At 56.1% G+C, this 21,357-nt stretch overlaps 5 protein-coding genes across 5 annotated transcripts in view; 4 read left to right on the top strand and 1 right to left on the bottom strand.

Moving 5' to 3' along the window:
* Positions 1 to 1,576: 1,576 nt before the first annotated feature.
* VDBG_00973 (predicted protein) lies at positions 1,577 to 3,589 on the top strand (the record flags this gene model as incomplete). The annotated part of the gene is made up of 7 exons (XM_003009244.1): positions 1,577 to 1,591; positions 2,067 to 2,193; positions 2,259 to 2,600; positions 3,002 to 3,034; positions 3,096 to 3,189; positions 3,259 to 3,307; positions 3,446 to 3,589. The coding sequence occupies 7 exons, from the start codon at positions 1,577 to 1,579 to the stop codon at positions 3,587 to 3,589; spliced, it is 804 nt and encodes a 267-aa protein (XP_003009290.1).
* A 3,394-nt stretch (positions 3,590 to 6,983) lies between these two features.
* VDBG_00972 (conserved hypothetical protein) lies at positions 6,984 to 8,860 on the top strand (the record flags this gene model as incomplete). Its single annotated transcript, XM_003009243.1, has 5 exons — positions 6,984 to 7,044; positions 7,169 to 7,397; positions 7,824 to 7,945; positions 8,013 to 8,335; positions 8,417 to 8,860. The coding sequence occupies 5 exons, from the start codon at positions 6,984 to 6,986 to the stop codon at positions 8,858 to 8,860; spliced, it is 1,179 nt and encodes a 392-aa protein (XP_003009289.1).
* A 4,342-nt stretch (positions 8,861 to 13,202) lies between these two features.
* VDBG_00971 (conserved hypothetical protein) lies at positions 13,203 to 13,925 on the bottom strand (the record flags this gene model as incomplete). Its single annotated transcript, XM_003009242.1, has 1 exon — positions 13,203 to 13,925. One exon carries the CDS (start codon positions 13,923 to 13,925, stop codon positions 13,203 to 13,205), a length of 723 nt encoding a protein of 240 aa, XP_003009288.1.
* A 2,323-nt stretch (positions 13,926 to 16,248) lies between these two features.
* On the top strand, positions 16,249 to 19,357 carry VDBG_00970 (predicted protein; the record flags this gene model as incomplete). The annotated part of the gene is made up of 6 exons (XM_003009241.1): positions 16,249 to 16,494; positions 16,588 to 17,258; positions 17,532 to 17,975; positions 18,043 to 18,683; positions 18,779 to 18,815; positions 19,093 to 19,357. The coding sequence occupies 6 exons, from the start codon at positions 16,249 to 16,251 to the stop codon at positions 19,355 to 19,357; spliced, it is 2,304 nt and encodes a 767-aa protein (XP_003009287.1).
* Positions 19,358 to 19,929: 572 nt separating this feature from the next.
* VDBG_00969 (N2,N2-dimethylguanosine tRNA methyltransferase) overlaps positions 19,930 to 21,357 on the top strand; it is a gene marked incomplete at both ends in the record, with an annotated part of 2,164 nt that continues 736 nt past the window's right edge. Inside the window, one exon of the mRNA XM_003009240.1 lies at positions 19,930 to 21,319. Within this exon, the coding sequence (XP_003009286.1) occupies positions 19,930 to 21,319 (1,390 nt within the window). The remainder of the gene's footprint in view (positions 21,320 to 21,357) is intronic.

The raw sequence follows: 21,357 nt of genomic DNA, 5'->3' as shown, positions 1-21,357 counted from the left end.
CCACTGGTCTGGGGACCTCGGTGGAGGCGTGCCGCCCGGCAACATCCACTCCTTCACTGACTTTCACTCTCTCCAGTCCACCAGTCATCATTCTCTGTTGACCCTCGTCCTGCCTACATGTTCACGCTCTCTCGGTCGGCTCGTTTTCAGCGACGACCCCCGGAGACCTTTCTGGTGAGGCCTCGGTCTAGCATGTCTGCGTCGTCTCTCAATCTCGGCCCTCCACACATTGCCTCAACTCGCGTCTGTACCCCTGTTCTTCCCTCCACGTCCACGCCCGGATCCGGAACTGTCTAGACAAGCGCCAGCCCACCAGCGGCCACCTCCCACCTCCCTATCGTGGACCGGCCAAAACCAGAGATCGCGGGGGTAAAAGGCGAGGAGGGCTGCCCCCAAGGCCCCATCACCCCATGTCTATGCCATGATGGCTCAAGAGCACGCCAAAGACATGGCGGTCTCGAGCTTTATCCATGTGATTGGGTGCTGGGCAGTGTACGTCCAATACGTCTTGTTCCTCGGCCACTGCACGCCAGTGTGCGGCTTGGAGGCCGACTTGCCTGTTGCATCGTTTCGCAGCTCGACTGGCTCTCTCTCTCTCTCTCTCTCCATAGGCTAGTCGGCTGGCTGCCTGCCTTCCAATGACACCATTCCGCCCGCCGCTTTGCTGATTGCGCCACCAGGGAGCGGGGTGGGGACAATCCACGGGGGTCACCCACGGGATCCTGCGTCTCCTGACATGACAGGAATCCGGGGAAGGGTGGCTTGCGCAAACAAAACGACAACGGCAGGACAGACTTTGGGCGTCTCAGCCAGTTGCTCGACTCATTTACGTAGACATGGCTAGGCCCTCACAGTGATCAGCAGCCTCTGAGACTCTTGTGCGTCACGCCCCAGGCAGACGGCATTTCCCAAGACACAAATCATGACTTGCTTCAAGAGCCTACGATCCTAATCGTAGTCAAAATAGTGGGCAGAAACATTTGGTGATAGTCTGGCAGCCGTGAGATATTACAGCCAGTGGAATCATTCAGCCATTCAGCTTCGTTTGACGAAGGTGTTGTTGAGTGCCCCTCCTGCTGGTGTTATATCTTGGCAGACACTTCGTTGGTTCTTGCCGAGACGAAGAGCAGGCCGTGGGAGGACGATCAGCCGGCTCATTATCCAGCTGGAACAACCATTCCTTCTCCGTCCGCCCATACTACTTCAGAAGTGGCTCGGATCAGGAATCGCGACATAAGACCCCGGACAACCATCCTTGGCACGGTGGCCACGGACGGCAGGCCGAGAGATGCTTGCGCCTACAGTACAATCTCCAAACCTGGTCTCTGGTCAAGCATCGCAGAGGTCAAATGATACCCCTCAGCTCAGCTCACCCAGTACGAATCAGCAACTCCACTCGACCTGTGAAAGGACGGTTCAGTGTGCCAACAGTCACATGCGTTCGAAAGAGTGGGCGAGTATCCTCGCCAGAGAAGCCAGATCAACCAGCCCCATGCTGATCTTCGACCAACACCAGAAGGACCCTTCGCGCATATCTGACTGGGGATCCGCTGGATAGATTGACCGCCCGGTAGCCATGCTGGGGGCCTGGGTAAGTTGACGCTTCGCTCGCTGTTCGCCCGATCCCTTGCATGATGACACGGGATCACTACGAAGACACGCGCTTGGTATTTTACTCACGCACGCCAAAGCTGCGAAGGCATATTCGACTACTTTATTCAGCTCTGCTGTCAATACCGCGAGAAGAGCCGAAAGAAATGCCCTCCGGCTCACCTCCTTCATGCTAGCCAACAGCGGGAGCTCAGTGGCCACATGCTCCAAATCGGAATTTCCGAGCCTTAGAGGACACATGCCCTCCGCCACAGAATAATTAGCCTAGCCGTGGCTAGTCGAAGGGAACATAGTCAGGTGCGCTACCGAGGCAGCTGTTAGGTAGAACGACAGTGTGGTCGGCTCGGCTCCTCCTCATAGCCTATTCCATTTGAGGGTCGGCCGTACATGAACTTCGGTCAGCGCTCGGTAATCATAGCCCGACAGCGAAACTATTATCCGGTCGGGAATCTTAGACTGAAAGCCAAGATCTATTACCCTCGGCCTTTCTCAGCTCGTTTTATCCGCAGTGGGTCTCAGATAGTTACCACAGGGGTCGACTGCTGCACTGGTCCTTGCGTGAGGCTCGCCAGGTCACGCTCGGTGTGTCACGGTCGAGCTCTCCTCCACATAACGGGACTCTATTCGGCTCTACTCTCGTAAGGCAGATCTATGCGACAGAGATTTCTTTTGGCCTTTCCGCATCGTGTCTCCGGGGATGGGTAAGCCGCCTCCGCCGATGCTTCTTCAGTCACTGAAGCAAAGGCACGAACCAGAACCCGTTCCCTTCTCCCACACTCCTGAGTTGGCGGAAAGCCGGGAACACTTCCTCTTTCGCCACAGGGCGATAGGGTTCCCCTTCGAGGCGTCAGTGCTGCCAAGGGGGTGGTTATGGCTGTTGCTCACCCGAGCAGATAGCAGGGGTCTCTCCACTGATGCCCATCCAACCCCAGAAAGGGCGTGGGGGTTATCGTTGGCCCCTTTTTTGGCTGCGACAGAGAATGGACAAGGTCAGTGCTGTCAAACGCCACGAGCCTCTGAATCCGGATCTCATTGGTGCCGTGCCGCCGCTCCGCGCCCGCCCTCAAGACGCCCTCTCCAAAGCCGCCAGGGCTGCTCTGCCCGTGATTTGCCGCCCCTCTGTTGACTGGGCTCAACATATTTGGCAAGCGCTGACAGATTCCTGGTGGTACTGCTAACGTGAGCGATGTGCATCGCTTCAGCGGATCCTCAATAGCAAAGCCAGGTGTCATCTTAGAGAAATGAAACAACAGTCACGGGAAAGTAATTGTTTCCTCCGGATAGTTTTGGGTAAGTGTTGCATCCGTTTGTTTGCTCACCCCCCAATGGTGGATCAGTTGCAGCAGTTATCAATCCATCGAGCCTATCTGGGTAGTCTCATGTTCAACAGCCCCCGCCAATGGTGCATTTCAAAATGTGCCTGGTGAGTGGCAGACGCAAGTCACCCCATGTTTTTTGACTTTTTTTCTTTAGTTATCGTGCAGTAACAATATGCGATGTTGGCGAGACTGCCGAGAACCTATTATTGACCAAATGGAACCGCTGGGTATCTGCAATGCTGCGCAAAAGTCGAACCACGTAAGCATGACTATAGAGCAGAACGGAGCAGCGTCGTTCTGTTCAATGTGTGTTCCTGTCGACCGAAAGTAAGACCCGAGGCCAAGTCACTGTTCGCCTCGCTGGCATTGCTCAGGCTGTGAGTTCTCGGCACTGGCAACCGGGAACGGCACAAGCGGGTCAATGCGGACAACACAGAGCCCTCACAGCCCCCTCTATATTCATGCATTGTCTAAATGCGAAAGTTTCTTCCATGAGACTACCCAAAGAAGTGCAGGCAGTGCCTCCAACAGATTGCTGCTTCGCGCACACGATGAGCAACATAAATGGCGTTCGTCGTGAAAGGGACGGTCGCTGCCACAGCGCATCGACCGGTTTTACTCTAGAGATTGCGGAGAATCACACCACTCCAGATGCCTGATGGCGGGGTCACCACACACCAGAAGAGAAAAAAAGCTCCGATGGCTGTCGTGGGGTTGCGATCATCTCGCATGAAATGACACGCGGTGTAACGCTGGTCGCCGGCTGAAATCAGCGACTTGCAAAGTCGATTTAGTACCATTACCTGGGCATGCTTGTTCGGCGTAGCATCGGTCTCGAGTCACGGCCTAGAAGGACTCGACTTCCGAAACAAACATGCAAGGCACTTGAATGCGACAACGAGAACGAGACACGAATGCTTTGGCCGGGTGGGGAGAAAGGCGGGCCCCCTATCGCCTCTGCGCAGAACGATTTGTCCGTCGAAGGATAGCTTGTGCACCTCTGGATACAGAGGCATAAATGCGCTCGTGGGCAAAACTGACCAGTAAGTTGGAGAAATAGCCTCCAAGCCAGCAGACTCCAACGGGGGCTGCTCGAGGAAGGCTCACGAACGCGAAAGGTGGCTCGGCGCTGCGCTTAGCCCTGCTTCTTCGCCCTGACCTACGAGTCAGGCCAACGGAACAACGGCCAGGACGAGAAGCGCGCTAGAAAAGGGAATGCCGTGATCAACGTGGCTGGATCGGCCCAAGCTTCCCCAGACGTCCTGCTTTTTGCCTCCCTCTTCCATGCCCAAACCCCGCAAGCCCTCTGAAAGCCAAGGCGACGGTACGTCACTCGCAAATTCTCACCTCGCAGCTGGCGAGTCAAGCCGGCTTGCCGAAGTACGCTTGCGCTTGCGGGTGTCCATTTCAGGCATCTCACACACAGATGAGAGATTCGGAGCGTCACGTCTTTGCCTGGGTTCGTTTCCTGTGCCCTGCACCGACTCCGTTGACCGACTAGGTCAATCTGGTAGCAGTGTTTGGTGGCCAGTGTTGGGCTTCCTTGGGAATGACACGGGGATATCGCCGGTCGACTCTGGGTCAAGCGCAACAACGAGAGCGATGGGCAACTGTGGGGAGAGATATGGACACACCCTTTGCTCAAGCGGAGCCCTGGATGGGCTTGTTCCTCATGCCAGACTCTGTGGATCCCGCAATTCTCCGCCTACTTTGTGCGCTCTGAGATGAGGCTCCGAGATGGCCCGACTGCATCGTCACAAAACCGCTCATTATCTCAACAGACGCCCTGCAAAGCGGCTCACCAGCAGAAGGCGGTCAGTCTTGGGTAATAGCCAGTGCCATTGCACCAACCAACCCTTTCAGGAAGAGGGAAAATTTTCATCAGACGGTCCCTCCCAACAACCTCGCAACGATCAAACATGCACGCCGTGTAGTAGACGCCAGGGGTGGTCCTTTCGTGTGGATATCCATCTCATCAAGGTCTCCATCACATGTCAGGCCAGCGTGGCAGATAAGAGCCTCATTAAGGCGGACAGGGTAGACGGTCCCTTTCTCCCGAAAATTGAGCCGTGGTTGGCATCACTGACCAAGAGAGGCCAGACCAGCCCACAAACGGATTGACGAGACACACGTTGCATTCCTCTCTGCCCAGTCCGCCCAGGAAAACCGCCGGAATTGCGCCACGGTGTCGGCACTGCTTTGAGGCGTTCCTTCGCCCCATTATGGCACCAGGACTTCTGGAAGTGCCTACAGATGCAGATGGAGGGGGAGACACCCCCTCCATTCCAGTGCTTGTGTCGATGGATTCGTCGTCAAATTCGGAATCCCGACCAGAAACGCCGCCCAGCCACTGTGGCTCCCCCTCCATTCCCGACACTTTGTTTGCTCCACACAGGTGAAGGCCACAGGCAAGTTTGGGGCCCCAAAGAGTTGATGATGGCACTGTCCGAATCAAGTCGGGCTTGTATCCCGTCCCATCGCTGAATTACTCGCATTCGGTATTGTAACAGCTCTCATATCGCAGTTGCTGCAGTGGCGCGCGCCCTGAAGCATCCGCCGGCTCAACTATCGCTTCTCCAGAGTCGACAAAGACTCGATGCACCCCAAAACCCTGCATCGATGGAAGCTCAGGGCTCGAAGGCATTGCGCCCCGCGACAAGGCCCATCCCTGGGGCGCACGACCTATCTTGGCCCGGCATAGGTAAAAAAGGGTGATAGGTGCGCCTTTGACGGCGGAGTGTCGCCTATTCAAATTTCCCGGCCAAAGGCGCCCGTATTGATCTGAGCAAGGATTCGAGGCCGACCCGATGTGGAATTGTTTGGCGCGGTGCGGAGAAATAGGCCAGACCTGCCAGAACAGGCTGGAGTGGGTAAGTGTCCCGATTCCCAAGGGCCACGATGCCGCGACGCTCATTATGTGTGTTGGCTGTGGTCGAATGGACATGCCAGCGCAGATGGGAGGGGGGAGAGCAAGCGGCCACGCCAGCTTCTCGGGTGCATGGCGGCTATCTCGCGCCGACGACGCCGTGCCACCAGGCTATTCCCCTTGGCTCTCGTGGGGATGAACCAGACTGTCGGTCTCTGGCAACGACTGAGAAAGCTGGCCGCTGGCTCAGTGTGGAGGCTCGGCGACCCCGCAGACTGACCAACTTGCACCATCTCATCTTGGGTTTCGCGGGGATCGGCTCCTCCACAATCGCAGTATCGGCTGGTTCCCCCCGAAGGTGAAGCTTGGAAGATTCAGGCCACGCAGAGTGGATAGTAGAATGGTGGATTGTCTCCCCTCTTTTCCCCCTCCTCGTGGCCTCATCAGCTGTGCTTATCGGGTGGAAAGCGGACACAGAATGGGAAATGAAGGTATCGTGTCGGACCCCTGCGTGGCTTGTAGCGCTTCGGTGAAGCCACGACCGAGATAGCCTGAGCGTCGGCGCGACGAGGAGTCACGGAAGAACCCTCTGCCCCCCGATACACGCTCGAACCTCGAAACCGAAAAGCCGAGAACTCAGCCGGGCCCCCCTTTTCGAAGCAAACCCCCACAAATGATGAAATCTCCAGGTTTTGGAATACAAGGTTCCACAAGGGGCGTTGGGGGGCTTGGAAGGGGGGGGCGTGTGAAACCTGGAGAAGAAGGCTTGTTGTTCAGTTCAAAGCCAAAGCATGTGCACGGGTCGGTCGGCTCTCCTGACGGATAACCAAGCTTCCATCTGGGGAACGAGACGAATGGGTCCGGCCCACGGTAAATTGAAGAACCTGGATTGATATCGAGACGATCGACATGTGAAAGAGACCAAGGCGACATTTGAGGACACTATGATGTTGCGCGCCCACAGAGACCACGATGGAACAGGGAGGAGGATAGATGTGGCTTGAGCATGTGGCTGCTTCTGCTTGTGGCGCGCCTTCTTCTGAGGTCATTGCGGCTGCCTCGAGTGGGAGGCATGTGCGGAATTCAAATGCATAACACTGTATCTCCAACGCGCTCGAGCAGAATATCTTCACCGCGTCAACGAATGCGTTGGCGGCGCCCCTCGAGATTCCAGGCATCATTCGATGATGGACAAGTATCACTCGATCCATAGCCAAGATGAGGCGAGTTTTGATCTAACAGCTACGCGTACGTTGATCGACCCCTCTCGACTTGGATCATATCTTCCTTCCACCCCGCTCGACGGCTTCGTCATCGGTCTCCTTGAGTTGTTGGATCCCCTTGCAACCTTGCTGATCAAGAGAGGATGTAGATCGCCTACCGACGGTTTCGGCTGCGGATGCTCTGGAGGATCTCGATGACGCCACGTCCAGATACGTTTCCACCGGCCTGCCGGATCTGGACGAAGCTCTCGGGTCCGCGTCGGCGGCATGTGATGATCATCATCGGCCGACGGCGGCATCGAAGCGCGCGGGAGGCATTCCGCGGGGTCAGGTCGCTGAGATCTGGGGTCCTCCGGGCGTGGGGAAGACGGCACTTGGGTGAGACGATTCATTTACGCCCTTCTCCTCAAGTCCATTGCCCCGGCTGCCATCACGAACGTTTCGAGCTGACCGAGAGGGGGGGCGTCAAAGTATCCAGCTCGTAGCCCACGCGTTATCAGACGGGCACGCCGCTGTGTGGGTTGGTGGGTTCTCCTCCTGCTTCTCCTGCTTCGCATCGTCACGTCTTTTTTTTTTTGGCCCATTGAGGCATGTGCTCGAGCGTGAAGGTAACACAAGATTGACCACCTCGGCAGACTGTTCATTTTCGGTCTGCGGGCAGCGTCTGAAGGATGTTGCACAAGCTATACGTGAAGCTCGTAACACGGGCTCAGCCTCGGAGCCGACAACATATGGGCTCATCGCCGAAAAGTTTACGCACTATTCCTGTCCGACCTTGGCGCATCTGATTGCCCTCCTGTGCAGACCGACGGCGACTACGCTACCCAAGGACACAGCCGTGGTGGTAGTCAGTTCGCTGTCAACGCTTGTCAATCATGCGTTCCCCAAGACCTCGGAAAACAGACCCGGACCGCAGCTGGGAAAGGGTACGTCGTGACGCGGCGCGCTGTGTGGCCGTTGGCGGCGGGACAAGAATCCGCTGACATATTACAGGTCCCAGCCTGGCCGCACGCCGTCTCCAGACGCTGCAGCACGTCGTCAGCGCACTGCAAAAGCTGGCAGCGACGCGCAACTGTGCAGTCGTGGTGCTCACGCAGTGCGCAACCAAGATGCAGGCGGAGAGCGGCGCGACCCTGGTGCCAGCCATCAATGCCAACGTCTGGGAACAGGGCGTATCTACTCGGCTTGTCGTCTACAAGGACTGGGCCTGGAAAGACGGTAGTCCGAGCACGGTATGCCTTGCGGGTGTGCAGAAGCTGGAGGGCAGAGCTGGGTCTGAAGCGGTATCGAGCGCGGCCGCATTTCGCATTGAGGCGGTTAGTAGGCGCATTGGCGCGACTCCTTCAAGCCCCGTTTGGCAAGGGGGGTCCCTTTTGCTGACACACAGTGCTGGACAGGCTGGCCTAATCGCCCTTGAGTATGATGCTAGTCAGCCATCGGTGGTCTTGACAAGTACACCAAGACGAAAGCGCAAGATGGACGATGCAGGCCTCGAGGTACCAGACAGCGACGAAGGTGAAGGAGATTACGGCTGGGAAGTGGACGACGACGCGGCAGCGCCAGTCCCACCACAGACTCAAGGCAGCGAGGACCTGCTCCTCGGCGTCAATCACGGCCTGTACGATGAAGATGATGATGAGAATGGTGATGACGAGGCTGGCGGCGACAGGGTGGTGCAGGATAGTGAAGACGACGGGGGCCCTGTGAATGACCGAGATAGCGGCGATGGGTCCGAAGCCGAGGACGAGCTTGGCCCTGGCCCTGGCCATGGCCAACAAGGTGGACTGGACGGTGCAAGTGCCGGGCCGGATTCGCTGAACAGCGGCACAGACCGGCGATAACGAGATGGCCGCCTGAACCCCAGCCGACCCTCCTCGCCCTGTGAGTAAGGTACTTAGCTTGGCTCTCGGGTTGCATGGGCGCTGCCGCATCCGCTGATAGGGCACCGCCTCGGTGCATTCGCACGTCGGTCCGACAAGAAAATCGAACCCCCACATTGCATTGCGAAGACAGACGCGCACACACGCACATTTACTTTCGCTGATCCCGACTTGACTTTGAAGCGGCATGATTGGAAGCGTGCACTGTATGCTCGGCCGGGCATGGAGTCCGGAGTCCGATGGAGGCGTCGTGATGACGAGGCCGCCCGGGCGGCTCAAGTCGACATTGCTGCGGCTCTCTCCATCGTCGTAGTCAGTCGAGGCGGGAAGAACCTGGAAGGGGCGGCGAGAGTTGAGGGCCTTCGCAATCGGCCAAATATCGGCATTTCACGCGGCGCGACTCAGCGGCTCGCAGCTTTCGAGGTTATGCTGTGATTCCCCGCCGGTCGGACAAGTCCGGCCTCCATCGCCGGCACTATCATCACATAGCTCGTCCCTGCCTTGGGTTGGGGTGGCCAAGGCGGAGATGGCAGAGCTGGGAGCATTTGGGGGGCAGAGAGGGGCGAGATGGGGGGCTTCTGGAAAAAATGTGGAAGAGAAAAAAGGAGTTGGATGGCATCATCGAGTCAGGGCATTGTCTCGTCTTTCTCCACCTAACGCCGACGCCATCGACAAGGCCAACATCGCAACCGTGCCGTAATAGCATCGCACCATCACGAGTTTCCTCAGCCAAGAGCTGAAGTGCAAATTGTGGCCCCTCTAAAAGCCGACAGCGACCCCCTGTGGCTCATGGCTCTTCGTCGAGGCCTCATCTGGCGCTTCGTCCGTCGGCGATAGATCCGCGGCAACTCATAAGCCAGAAGCGCAAGCAACCAGGAGCACCGACCACCCACCCTCAGAAGCAAAGTGAATCCACAAAGACGCCGTCCGTAGTCATGACACCCTTCGAGAAGCATTGGAAAGGGGAAGGGAAAAAATGGTATTTTCATGAATGAATGGAGTCGCACCCGATCCAGTCTTCTTTCGGTGGCCATACAACAAGTGCTCACACACTCGAGGTAGCTATGGAGAAGAGGGTACAAACGCGGTACTTTTTCACAAGCTTCGCTTTAGCTCCAAAATGCCTACTTGGCTCAAGAGACATGATGCTATCTCGCCGCTTGCCCCCAGATCTTTCAGCACGTTGTGCTACGGGCACACCCCCTCTGCCTCGCCCCCCTGTTGCCTTGCCATGCTCCCCCTTGCAGTCCCTTGCTTTACCTCCCTCCCTCACCTTTCAGTCCCGGGCCAGCCCTGTCCCAGGAACCTGACTGTTTCGGTGGAGGTGCAGGTAGGGGGGAGGCTTGTCTATGTCTTGAAGTACTGTCACTGGGTAGACAAGCCAGGTAGGTTTGAGGTGAAAGGATGGAACACGGCCATTCGGCGGGCTTTTACGGCGCCCAAAGGTCCGCTGCCACCTATCGACAAGTTCCAATGCGAATGCGCGAGCTTGCTCTGCTTTGGTTGCCTTGGAACAACAGTCCGCATGCTGGGGCTGGAGAGCTGAAGCTGAAGCAGCTTTCCGCAGTTGCAGGATGCAGGCGTAGGGACAGAGGCAGAAGAAGCAGATGCACGAGGTATTGTTGCGTGTTGCGTTGTGTGTACGGCTCACTGGGTTGCATCGCAGGCGCACATCCCCCTCCACGACCATACACCGACTTGTCCGCAAGCCCCCTTTGCTTGATGCCGTGTCGGTTGTTTCTCGTCCCGCGTCAGGCGAGTCTGCAGCTTCTGTCTCTTTCGTCGGTCATTCGATTCTCAGTACCGATGGCTTGAGCCACCTGTCGACGGAGTCGCATCTGCGATCTGGCCTTTCATTCCGTTGCAAGTCTTGGAAGATCGCTGGCTGACGCCGATCTCCGATGCCCATGAAAGGAACCTGACCTGATAGATGAATCGCACACCATGGGGCGCGACATTCAGAACGGAGGGTCGGGGCCATGATGCATCACCTGTGAATGATACCGCTGATTCGCCCTCGTCTGTACATACGCCAGTTGTCGATTGGCAACTTGTCAAAGCTGCTAAGTGACGGTATCCAGGGCTGGCGAATTAGGACGAGTGGTCGCTGAAATTTTCGCCACCTCGAACCCATTTTGGTTCGTGCTTGTTATCCAATCTGTGAGGGTCCCGGTCTGCCATCTTCCTCCAGATCACCAGCGGAATGGGCGGGTTTGCGGGGAATGAGGGGAGGGCTTGCTGTTGGCCACAATCTCAGGGGACAGACGTCAGGGTCGTCATGATCAGCTTTCCCCCGGACCAAGCTAGACCTGGGGCGGCGTGCACGACTCGCGATGGGCGTGCGCTCTGATTGCGCGAAGGTTGCCATGATTGAAGATTCAAGTTGGTCATTTCTGGTTTCCCCCCAAGTTTACCGATACTCCGCCGCTTGCTGAAGATAGGAGGATCGCGCGTTCTCGGCCGTTCTACTTCTGCTGCCTTGCCTTCTTTCCTGCGCCATGTTCTGCATGGGGAGAGAAGGCAACAGCAGCATTCCTTCGACGGGTTGCATCCCCACCACTGCCTCCCGTCCCTCCAATCCGTGAATCTTAGCTCTCAGCCTGCGTTCGAACCGGTCAGGACTTTGGCCAAAGCAATGCATGCATCCTCCGAGGAGCAGTCGGTCAAGTCAGGGGCGCCCACACTCTCCTGGGGGAGGGGGAGACATGGCATGCGGCCGCTTCACCGGTTTGTCCCTCGTCGACGTTCCATTGCCGGCGCCGCACGGCATGCATCTACGGAGAGCGGGGGGGGGGGGGGAGGACTGACTCCTTGTATCAGGACGGCGGCGCAGCCTCCTGACAATGGTGGCCTCGTCCAACTTCCCACCAAACTCAGATGGCGTTCGCTTACCCCTGCCCTGGGGAGACGAGATACGAGGGGGGAAGGGGGGTGGTCGAGGACCTGCAGCGCGGAGACGCAGGCTATGCTTCCCCGAACTGGGCGGCATCACTATCTGCTCTGCAGGTTCGTCTCAATCTGAGCCTCGCGGAGCGGGAGCCTCCTTGGGAAATCCCCCAACGCTGGGGATGATTCCCAACATGGGGGAACAGGGGGCGGGATTCGGTTGCCTTAGCCGGAGTTCAATGACGAAGTCCCCCGCCTTTCCTCGTCCTCCTCCTCTTCTTCCGTCCATCTTGCGGAGACCGGTCTGGAACGTCGTGAGGCTCTTTATGATCCCAATCACGCACGATTGCATTGCGTCGGAGGGAAATGCAAAGCAGAGCAAAGCAGAGGCAGAAGAGTGGCGTGGTGCCGGGGCGGCTTTTGCTTCTGCGCCGCGGCGGCACCTGTACTCCTCACTTCCTTCTGGTGCATTCGTTGGGCTGCCTCGGTGAAGCACGGAACGGCGAGCGGATGTTTGATGTCGTTTCGATGACTGGGGTGCGCTGTTTCAGGACCGAATCGAATCCTCCCTGTCCTGTTGGGCTGCGCAGCAGTGTGCGGATATGTCGGTTCGGCCCTCGGAGCCGATACGAGCATCTCGACAGATTGGCCGGTCGCGTCAGTGCTGCTGACGGATCGACGGCGTTGAGATCTACAATGACATGAGCCGGCGCTGTTCTCCGAAAATTCACTCAGGAACCATAATATGGAATAATGAGACGAAGGATCTGTGTGTTCAGATTCAGCCAAGATTCACCTCGAAGATCTGCCGTTCCTTATGCTTTGGGTCTTTGGGTTCCACCCGCTGGACGCAGAGATGCCCGAAGACGCCCTATAACGCCGGTCTTGCATAGGCAGTCGCAACAATAAGATGAAAGAAAAGCTTTTCTATCAGGTCCTACCTCGGAGGGGGGACGCGTTTAGCCATAGTTGGTAAATGAACTGAGTCCCCTGCCCCCGAGTCACATTACCCAAGTGGGAAAATCTGGGAGCACACCCAATATGACTGCCGAAATCAGAGAGTTTCTTGAATGCTATAGAGTTTGCTATGACTTTGTTAACAGATAGGTGCTTAATAGCCTTTGTCGGAGGACTCTGTCTCGATCTGCTATGGTCATGTTGAACATGTAAATTTGCTTAGACAAGTACATTGATATTACGACCTGGGGATGAGAATGATCCCAATTCTCATCATTCTCGTGGAATGAAAAATAGCGTCATGTTCCTCCTCTCCTGCAGACATGTTGACATGAGTTAGTACCCGGTTGTCACCCAGCACACCGATTACGAGATGACCATACAAGATGCTGCTATGGGCAGAACCACCAATTTTGATCTCATAGGATAAAGTACGGTTGAATGTTTGCCTTGCAGCTGATCAGGATGACGCACGAGGATGTGGGCGGGTCACAACCATGCTATCGCGGGCAGCCTCCGTGTTACCAGCTCTCCGTATAGCCATGGACGTGTAGAAGGAGGGGTCGTTGGCAGCCACGACGGCCCTCGTATAACGATAGGTCTCGAAGCACTCCATGATGGCCTGGTCGACGGTCTGGGTATCTTCGACGATGCCCGTGTTGAGCACGGCCTTGATCAGATCCTCGACGCCCTCAAATTCGGCCTGGTTGATACGGTAGCGGTCAGGCAAGCCAGAGTTATGAATCATGGCGAGCATGCCGGCGATGACCGTGTTGACGCCGGCCAAGATGGTGATGGGAATGCCATTCTGGAAAGCCATGGCGCCGACGCCGGTGAGGGCAGCGCCGACGAAGAGCTGCATCATCATGCCGGCCCAGCGGAGGAAGGCAACGGCGTGGAAGTAGAACAGATACTTGCGGCGCAAGGCACCGACGTCCCTGTAGAGACCGCTCTGCAGTCTGCGGCGGGGTTTGAACCAGTATATCGACGTTGGAGGATAGAGGGGCGTCTGGTCCTCGGAGTCCATGTCTGCCCCGACGGCTCGGGCGAAGATGCCTCGCTCGGATGGGGTCAGGAAGCGGTAACGAACGTGTTTGCGTGGTGGCTTGCTGAGCAGGCTGGGCGTGCTGCTCGAAGGGTTGGGCAGAGGATCTGGTGGTGGCAGAGGTGCGTTGTCGGACATGAAGGGGCAATGGCTGATGGTCCTGAGACGCGAAAAGTGGTGGATAGGCGTGGACGAATGACTCTCGCGGTTTGGGTGTTTTTTGCAGAGCCCACAGCGATGAAGATCAAGAAGAAATACGGAATCAAGGTGGATGTTGGTCTTTGGACTATCTCATGCTTGCAATTGCAGTCAAGTCAAGCGTTCACTCGTTCCTTCCTCCTCCTTATCAGGTTTCTCTCGAGGCAGGCAGGCTCCCGCCTTCTCGGGGTGAGCCTTCTACAAAGTCACCAGACGCTGCGGTAGGGCACTCCGATGTTTGTGCACGCGTGACACGACTCTTCCAACCCAGCCATATGAGTTATGATTGGAAACGAGGGACAGCCCAGCGAGGTAGGTTTTGATGGTAATTGACTGGATGCTTCAGTGTAACATCGAGTGATACAGGTGCCTTGTCAGGTTGCGTGGTTGACTTCCAATCCCAATTTGGCCGTACTGCGTACTTCGGTGTCGAAAAGCTCCCATGTGGTTGAACAGACTATCAACAAAAAGGGACTAGTCGGCTCCTTTCTACTCTTGACATCGTCATCACTTGCTTACTGTTTTGAACGCCGTGATATGTGCCGGAGAGGAGGAGGGGCGGGCGTGAAGGTTCTTATTGTTACAGAGGCAATTCATTAGATAATAAGTACAAAGCACTCAAAAAGTCCAAAACTCTTCCCCGTAGGCAGATAGCGCAGGAAGCTTTCCCGGATAGCAAGTGTTGGATTCAGGTGTATCCAGCCTGTGCATGCAAATAAAACTTTTGCTCCCAAGTCAAGAATGCTACGAGGATCTGAACAGCAGAATTATCAGGAGGCCCCTTCGGAGCCATGGAACAGGGGGCTGATTGGGGGCTAAGGACTACGAGGACGCATATATAAGAGTTGCGGAGAGCCCTTCTAGCGGCAGAGGGCCAGAATTCAGATGTGTTTTACCCCCGAACCTATCATCTGTTGGCTGCGGACCTAGTGCGGAAGACCTGTTCACACTGCTAAATTCACGCTCTGATGAGAATCATGGGACGATTCTAGGAAGAGGCCGGGAACAAGATTAGCGAAAGTGATCAGGCCGTGATGAGGCGCTCATGTCACACAATTCTTGGTGTTGGCAAGGAAAGATTACACGTCCTCTGGCCAAACGTAGCATTGGAGGCCACTTTGAGAGAATGCCAGAATTCTTCGGCGGGCCAAGCCAACTACTGGTAATAACTAGCGGTCTAACAGGGCATCGAATCTTGAAAGAGCCCAAATATATCCGAAGCGACTGGGGCGGTCGAAAGAGGCAGCAAAGAAGTTACAGCGAGCGGTCTCGTCGTGCTGCAATATCATGTGGTAGCCTACCTACCTAGGTACCTCAAGGGGAGTGGCTGTGTCTTCAGCGCTCAACCAACGCGTTAAAACATCTGCGGGTGATTGGCCATTGCCTTGGCCAAGTTGGCTACTGAAGACCTTTTAGTGGCCGAGGGCATGCAGGCGGTTGGTTGCATGGCATGATGCACCGTTCCCTGCTGACTTCGGCTCAGCCTCCATAGAAGTATCGTAACAAAGCTGTCGTCCAGCTCGTGAATCCTAGCCTTGTCAATGTAGTTTCTCGTCATTCACCTCGCTGATCTGTCAACAGAGCCTCGAACGGCTCTGCGACAAACAGAAGCACATGGCAGATCCGCTTTCGATCACGGCTAGCGTGATAGGGGTTGTCACGGCTGGCTTCGCCATATCTTCGAGCCTGTACCACATCGTCGATTCGTTCAAGGAGGCTCCGAAGGAGATACTTGCCTTCGCCTCAGACATTCATTTGACATCAATAATGCTGCAAAGCGTCTGCGAACTCATCGACCTGCATAGAAGTCTTTACAAAGCTCAGCTGCTTAATGTTATAAAAGCTTTGCGTTGGCGCTTCAAGCAAATCCAAGATGTCATTGCCAAATGCCCACAGCCAGGGCATAAGTCCCTCCTTTGTCGATTCAAGGTTCTTTTCATGAACCAAAGAATCACGGGTCTGATGAAGAAGCTAGAAGGAGTCAAGTAGACGATGAGCCTGACGCTGTCAATTGCTCAACTGGCCGAGAATCATAAGTAAGCCCATGCGTTATTGGATGGCGCAACATTAGTGTCCTAATGGAGGCTGAAACCTTTTCAGAGCATCATACTCACGCGCTTCTCTCGGAACTCTCCGTCTAGAAGCCATGATCACCATTGAAAGGTCCCGAAGAGCCGTCTCGCAGCTCATGGACACTCCCGTTCAACCGCAGATAGACGCGGCCCAGCAACAGCAGATTGCCTACGATGAGAGGCCCTAGGCGATGGCTACATGGATGTCACTGATGCTGTCAGCACCAAACATACCCCTGGATCGCCGGTTGCCGAGTAATGAGATTGGGCAAATTGCCAGACAAAATGAGCGAGCAGTTGAGATTTACAACAAGCCAAGGCTTCGACCGAAGCCGATGGAGGGTCTGGAAGTAACGGCAACCGGATTCTCGGCCCAAGACATTGACAAAAGGGCCCTCGAAGAACTCCATCTCGATTGGCAGACTTCTGCTGATAATGTGAGTATTGGCCATGCGTAGTCATTCATCATCTCTGTGTACAGTCCATAAGCCCGGTGCATCAGCAGCTGACCTCGTCCTTCTTTTATCCAGTCTACTGTGCTTGTCACGAAAGATAAAAGGCCATTGAATGGGTTCGAGGTGGATATGGTTGCTAGGACTAGCATAGTTATCCAGGCTACGTCTAACCCGGACTGGCACGTCATGAACACACCTTTTATGAGCTTGGGGCTCAAAGCGTTGGCTAATCGCTTGATAGAAGGTTGGACGACATTCGACATCAAGGAGTTTTCTGATGAGACAGACGGTAACAATCATTTACATCCCGAAATCCATGGTAATGAGGTTCGAGGTGGCGACGATGACTCAAAATCCACAAGCTCATCTAATGAGTTCGTGAATCAGTACTTGAATCGCCAGCCTTGGGCCTCGGAAGTGCGCCCGGAATTCGCAGCGGGCGAGCCAAGAACATCCACCGGCGCTTTTCGAAACCAACAATCGAGACCCAATAGGCCGATCGCTGCAAGTCGTTCCGTTCCCGCGGGAGCACGACCACCTTTACCTGACGACCTGGCTTCATTCTACAGTAATACGAGTTCATCGCCACGGCCGGTAGAGGGACGGAGAATATTCCCTTACAGACCAACTCAGGTCCCGGAGCTTAGTCAAAACGCTTATGCCAACCCACCGCCCCAGCACTATCACAGCTTCGCCAGTCTTTATGACGAAGCACCGCGCAATCCAGTGCTTGAAAGGCACCCATTGTATCTGAGGGATCCATGGCGTCCCGAAGCAAGAGAATTTGACTCGATACCACAGCCCGGTTCGAGTTTCTCTATGACGATCTGATATATGTATCACGACCAACTCAAGATAACTTTAGAGACGTCGACAACGCGCGACATTCTCAGGCCCCATCAATGTTTGCCAACCCAGGCCCGCATCAGTCTTCTTCTTTAACTGTTCCACATCACTCTGATTCTCATCCATGACATAGTCCCGGAAGTTGGCCAGCCAATGCTGTGAACTATCATGAGACCCCCGTGGGATCGCGGAACAAGGTCAGCCAGCCACCCGCTCGGCCACGTTCACCCGGACCATATTGATGAACCAGGCTCAGTACCACTGTTCAGGAGAGGGCAAAGGACTCTGGGATTAGTTTCATCGGAGGATGAGACAGAGAGAAGGATGTGGGTGTATAAGGAGCCCGAGCGATCCGTGCCGAAAAGGGGTCCGGGGACCAGACCACACCGCCAGAAACGTACATCTGCCGGGCTAACACCGCGAAAGGCGAGGAGTCACAATGAATTGAAGGCTGAACAGGGTACAACGGCTCCTATACCCCACGTTACTTTTGTTTCCAAAAGTAAGAGTGCAAGTCAGGGCTCCGACCGGTTCCGTCGCAGCGGAAGCTCTCAACCGGCGATACTAAACCGTTGGATCTACCAATCAATGACGCCTTTAAAAAGCACAACCGAGCAGTATGCACGCGAGAACTTTGCCATCGAGGTACAAGCCTGTAACTGTATCATCTGATCAAGAAAATAGCTCAGATGATCTCGCCCCCGATCAAGGATACGACTCCGGCGACGTTGCAGACGATGACGCAGGCGAATTTGGACAAGCCGGCCAAAGGGGAACAATCGGCCAAGTTGAATTATTCGAAGTCGAGTCTGTAGACTCAAGGCTGAGAGAACTAGACAGTATTTCCGTACCCGCGAAAAAGTCCAATGTTGAAGAGCCCCACCAACTTACAGAACTGATGGTGGAGGGACCAGTACAGGGACCGTTACCGAGCAATTCAACTACAGACAATGATTGCCCGTCATCGACTCCAGATACTGCACACGGTTTTGAGGTTCACCCCAAAGAGGCAAGCACAGGACAGCAAGACGGAAGGGAAATCAAGACTCTGTCACTAAGAAGACCCATGCTGCCACCCACGTCTCAAAAGCCGACTACCAGGGCGCGAGCAGCCAGCCGACTCACCGCTCAGATAGAAGAATCGAATGTAAATCCAAACACCAGTGACTCTGAGGAGTCCATGTCGACCTTCGAGCCGCAGCTGCCACCAGTCATGGATGCACCAGCACCTGAACACGAGAGCCCCGTGCCAGTCTCGACAGCATGGCGAGGCGTAGTATTCCCGGTTCGACCACATCTTGTCCCCATTTACGTCAGGGGCAACGGTGAGTGGCTATCTTTCCCTGGTGCTTTTGCAGGCTTGGAAGACGATCGCCGTACCTGCCCACCCTGTCTCACGTTGTCTAATGTCATTCCACAGAATTAGGACAAACTTGGTATGCAGGACCGGAGCGTGTGTATGTTGAGCAGTTTTCACCGGAATACCTGCGTCCTTGCAGCATTGGATGCTGCTTGGATGGTCTCCATGGCCAAGACAGACGATATCTTCTCATCAGCACCGACTGGGTCAGCTTGGAGGCCTTAGAGTACCACGGCCTCAAGTACAAAGTCGCGTGGCTGCATTACCTCTATCTCAATCCAGTCATGACATACGTAGGTCGACCGGATGGCTCTGCAGGGATTGTCCAGCTGACGAACATACCAGGACGATGTATTGACCTTGTTCAACTTCAGCTGGCATCTCCGCCAGGTACACGTTTCTTGGCAGCTTCGCGGCCGCAGCGCTATGCCTGTCCCTCACATGAAGACCTCCCCTCCACCGCCGGCGCGATTTTTCAGTCAGCTGGAGTTGAATAAACCCATCAAGCGCTTGACTGGTGCAGGTGACTGGGAGACACCGGAGGCCCAGGAGAAGGGAGGCGGGATCGTTCAGTGGGTGTGGAATGCAGTCCGATCATCCTTTGATCTTGTGTGTACAGTTGTACGGAGTATCAGCTGAAGGCGGAACACAGACATCAGTATATTTCAGCCCGCAATTCAGCATACGCTTCGAGCGCCTTGATAAAAAAACGGATTAGTAACTCTTGAAGAAGAAAAGATAAGAGAGCTGGAACTCTAATGCTCTCAGATTCTTGAAATCTATAAAAGATTTATTTGGAGACATTCTCGATACTAAAAAGAGGAAGTATCGTACATTGTGGAAGTCGTGATGCTCTCGTGGTGGGCAATATCGAGTGGGAGCGTGCCTGAGACCGCCTTCCTGATGGGCGCGCGGCAGAACAACGCCCCACTGAAATTTCATCGACGGCTTCATCTGCCCTTGAGATTTCCAGGTCGAGTCAACCCAAAGAGCGTCGAAAACCCTCACTAGCGGCCCCTCCCCTTTCTTCCTGCATGTCTCTTCTAACCCTGTGTCGTTCTTTCCATCGAAGCTCAAACCGCTTGAAGCTCGCGCGCGCTGCCTCGCCTCCAGCGCTCTCGTCATCCTTCAGTTGCATCTCACGCAGGAGTCATCTCATCAACCACAACGTCCATCTCCCCACCAAGCTCAGATTGGCCAGGGGCATCACCATGGCGTCTGAAGACCACGGGGGTGCGCAGAAGGCCGGTAGTGGCGGGGATTCGGTCACGTATGACGGCAAGGAGTACGATGTCATTCAGGAGGGCATGGCGAAAATACTCGTGCCTGGAGGCATGAAGGAGAACAAGGACAAGAACGCCCAGCAGGTCTTCTACAACCCCATCCAGCAATTTAACCGCGATCTCTCTGTCCTTGCTATCAAAGCATACGGCGAAGAGGTCATTGCCAACCGCAAGGGGCATCCCGCGGCGAAACGTCTCGACAACAAAGAGAAGAAGAGAAGACGTGGCGACGAGAACGATGGCAACGACCGCCCTGCCAAGGTCCAAGTATCCGAGGGCGAGGGGGAGGTTGAAGTGACGATCACAAAGTCCAGCGACGCACCCGCTGCGCCTGGGACGGCCGCCGAGACTAAGGGCGATGAGGGAGCCGAGGAGCCAAAAAAGCCCGAGCCCCAGCCTCGCTTTACCGTTCTCGATGCGCTATCTGCCTCGGGCCTGCGCGCCCTCCGCTACTCGCACGAGCTGCCCTTTGTCACATCGGTCACGGCGAACGACCTAACGAAATCGGCCGCCGAGTCGATCAAGCTCAACGTCAAGCACAACGGCCTCGAGGACAAGATTGTTGTCAACCACGACGATGCCATCGCCCACATGTACCGGCGCATCGCCGACGGCCTCTCCAACAGGGACAGCCGCGGACGGCCCAGCACCAAGAACAAGTACGACGTCATCGACCTAGACCCCTACGGCACTGCAGCTCCCTTTATCGACGCGGCACTCCAGGCCGTGCGTGACGACGGCGGCCTGCTCTGCGTCACGTGTACCGACGGCAGCCACTGGGCGGGCCACTGCTACGCCGAGAGGAGCTTCGCGCTGTACGGCGCCGTCCCCGTCAAGGGCATGCACTCGCACGAGGCGGGCCTGCGCCTGATCCTGCACACGCTGGCGTCGACGGCGGCGCGCCACGGGCTGCACGTCGAGCCGCTGCTGTCGCTGTCGATCGACTTTTACTGCCGGCTCTGGGTCCGCGTGACGAAGAGCGCCAACGCCATCAGCTACCTCGGCGGCAAGACCATGGTGGCGTACCAGTGCTCGGGGTGCACGGCGTGGGAGACGCAGTTCCTGGTGCGGACGCGGCCCGAGCCCAAGAAGAAGGGCGGCCACTTTTTCAAGCACAGCCTCGCCAAGGGCCCGCCGACGGACGGCGCGTGCCGGCACTGCGGCTCGGCGCAGCACATCGCAGGCCCCATGTACGGCGGCGCCATCCACGACCAGGGCTTCGTGCGGCGCGTGCTCGACCTGCTGCCGACGGCGGATCCGGCCGTCTACGGGCACGCTGCCGCGCATCGAGGGCATGCTGACGACGGCGCTCGAGGGAGTACCTGCCGGGGCCCGAGCCGGCGGGGGGACGTGGAC

The sequence above is a fragment of the Verticillium alfalfae genome, genomic scaffold (genome assembly GCF_000150825.1).
Source record: "Verticillium alfalfae VaMs.102 supercont1.1 genomic scaffold, whole genome shotgun sequence".
Taxonomy (NCBI): Eukaryota; Fungi; Ascomycota; class Sordariomycetes; order Glomerellales; family Plectosphaerellaceae; genus Verticillium; species Verticillium alfalfae.
The sequence above is the reverse complement of the archived record's forward strand: the minus strand, read 5'-3'. Positions and strand labels throughout refer to the sequence as shown.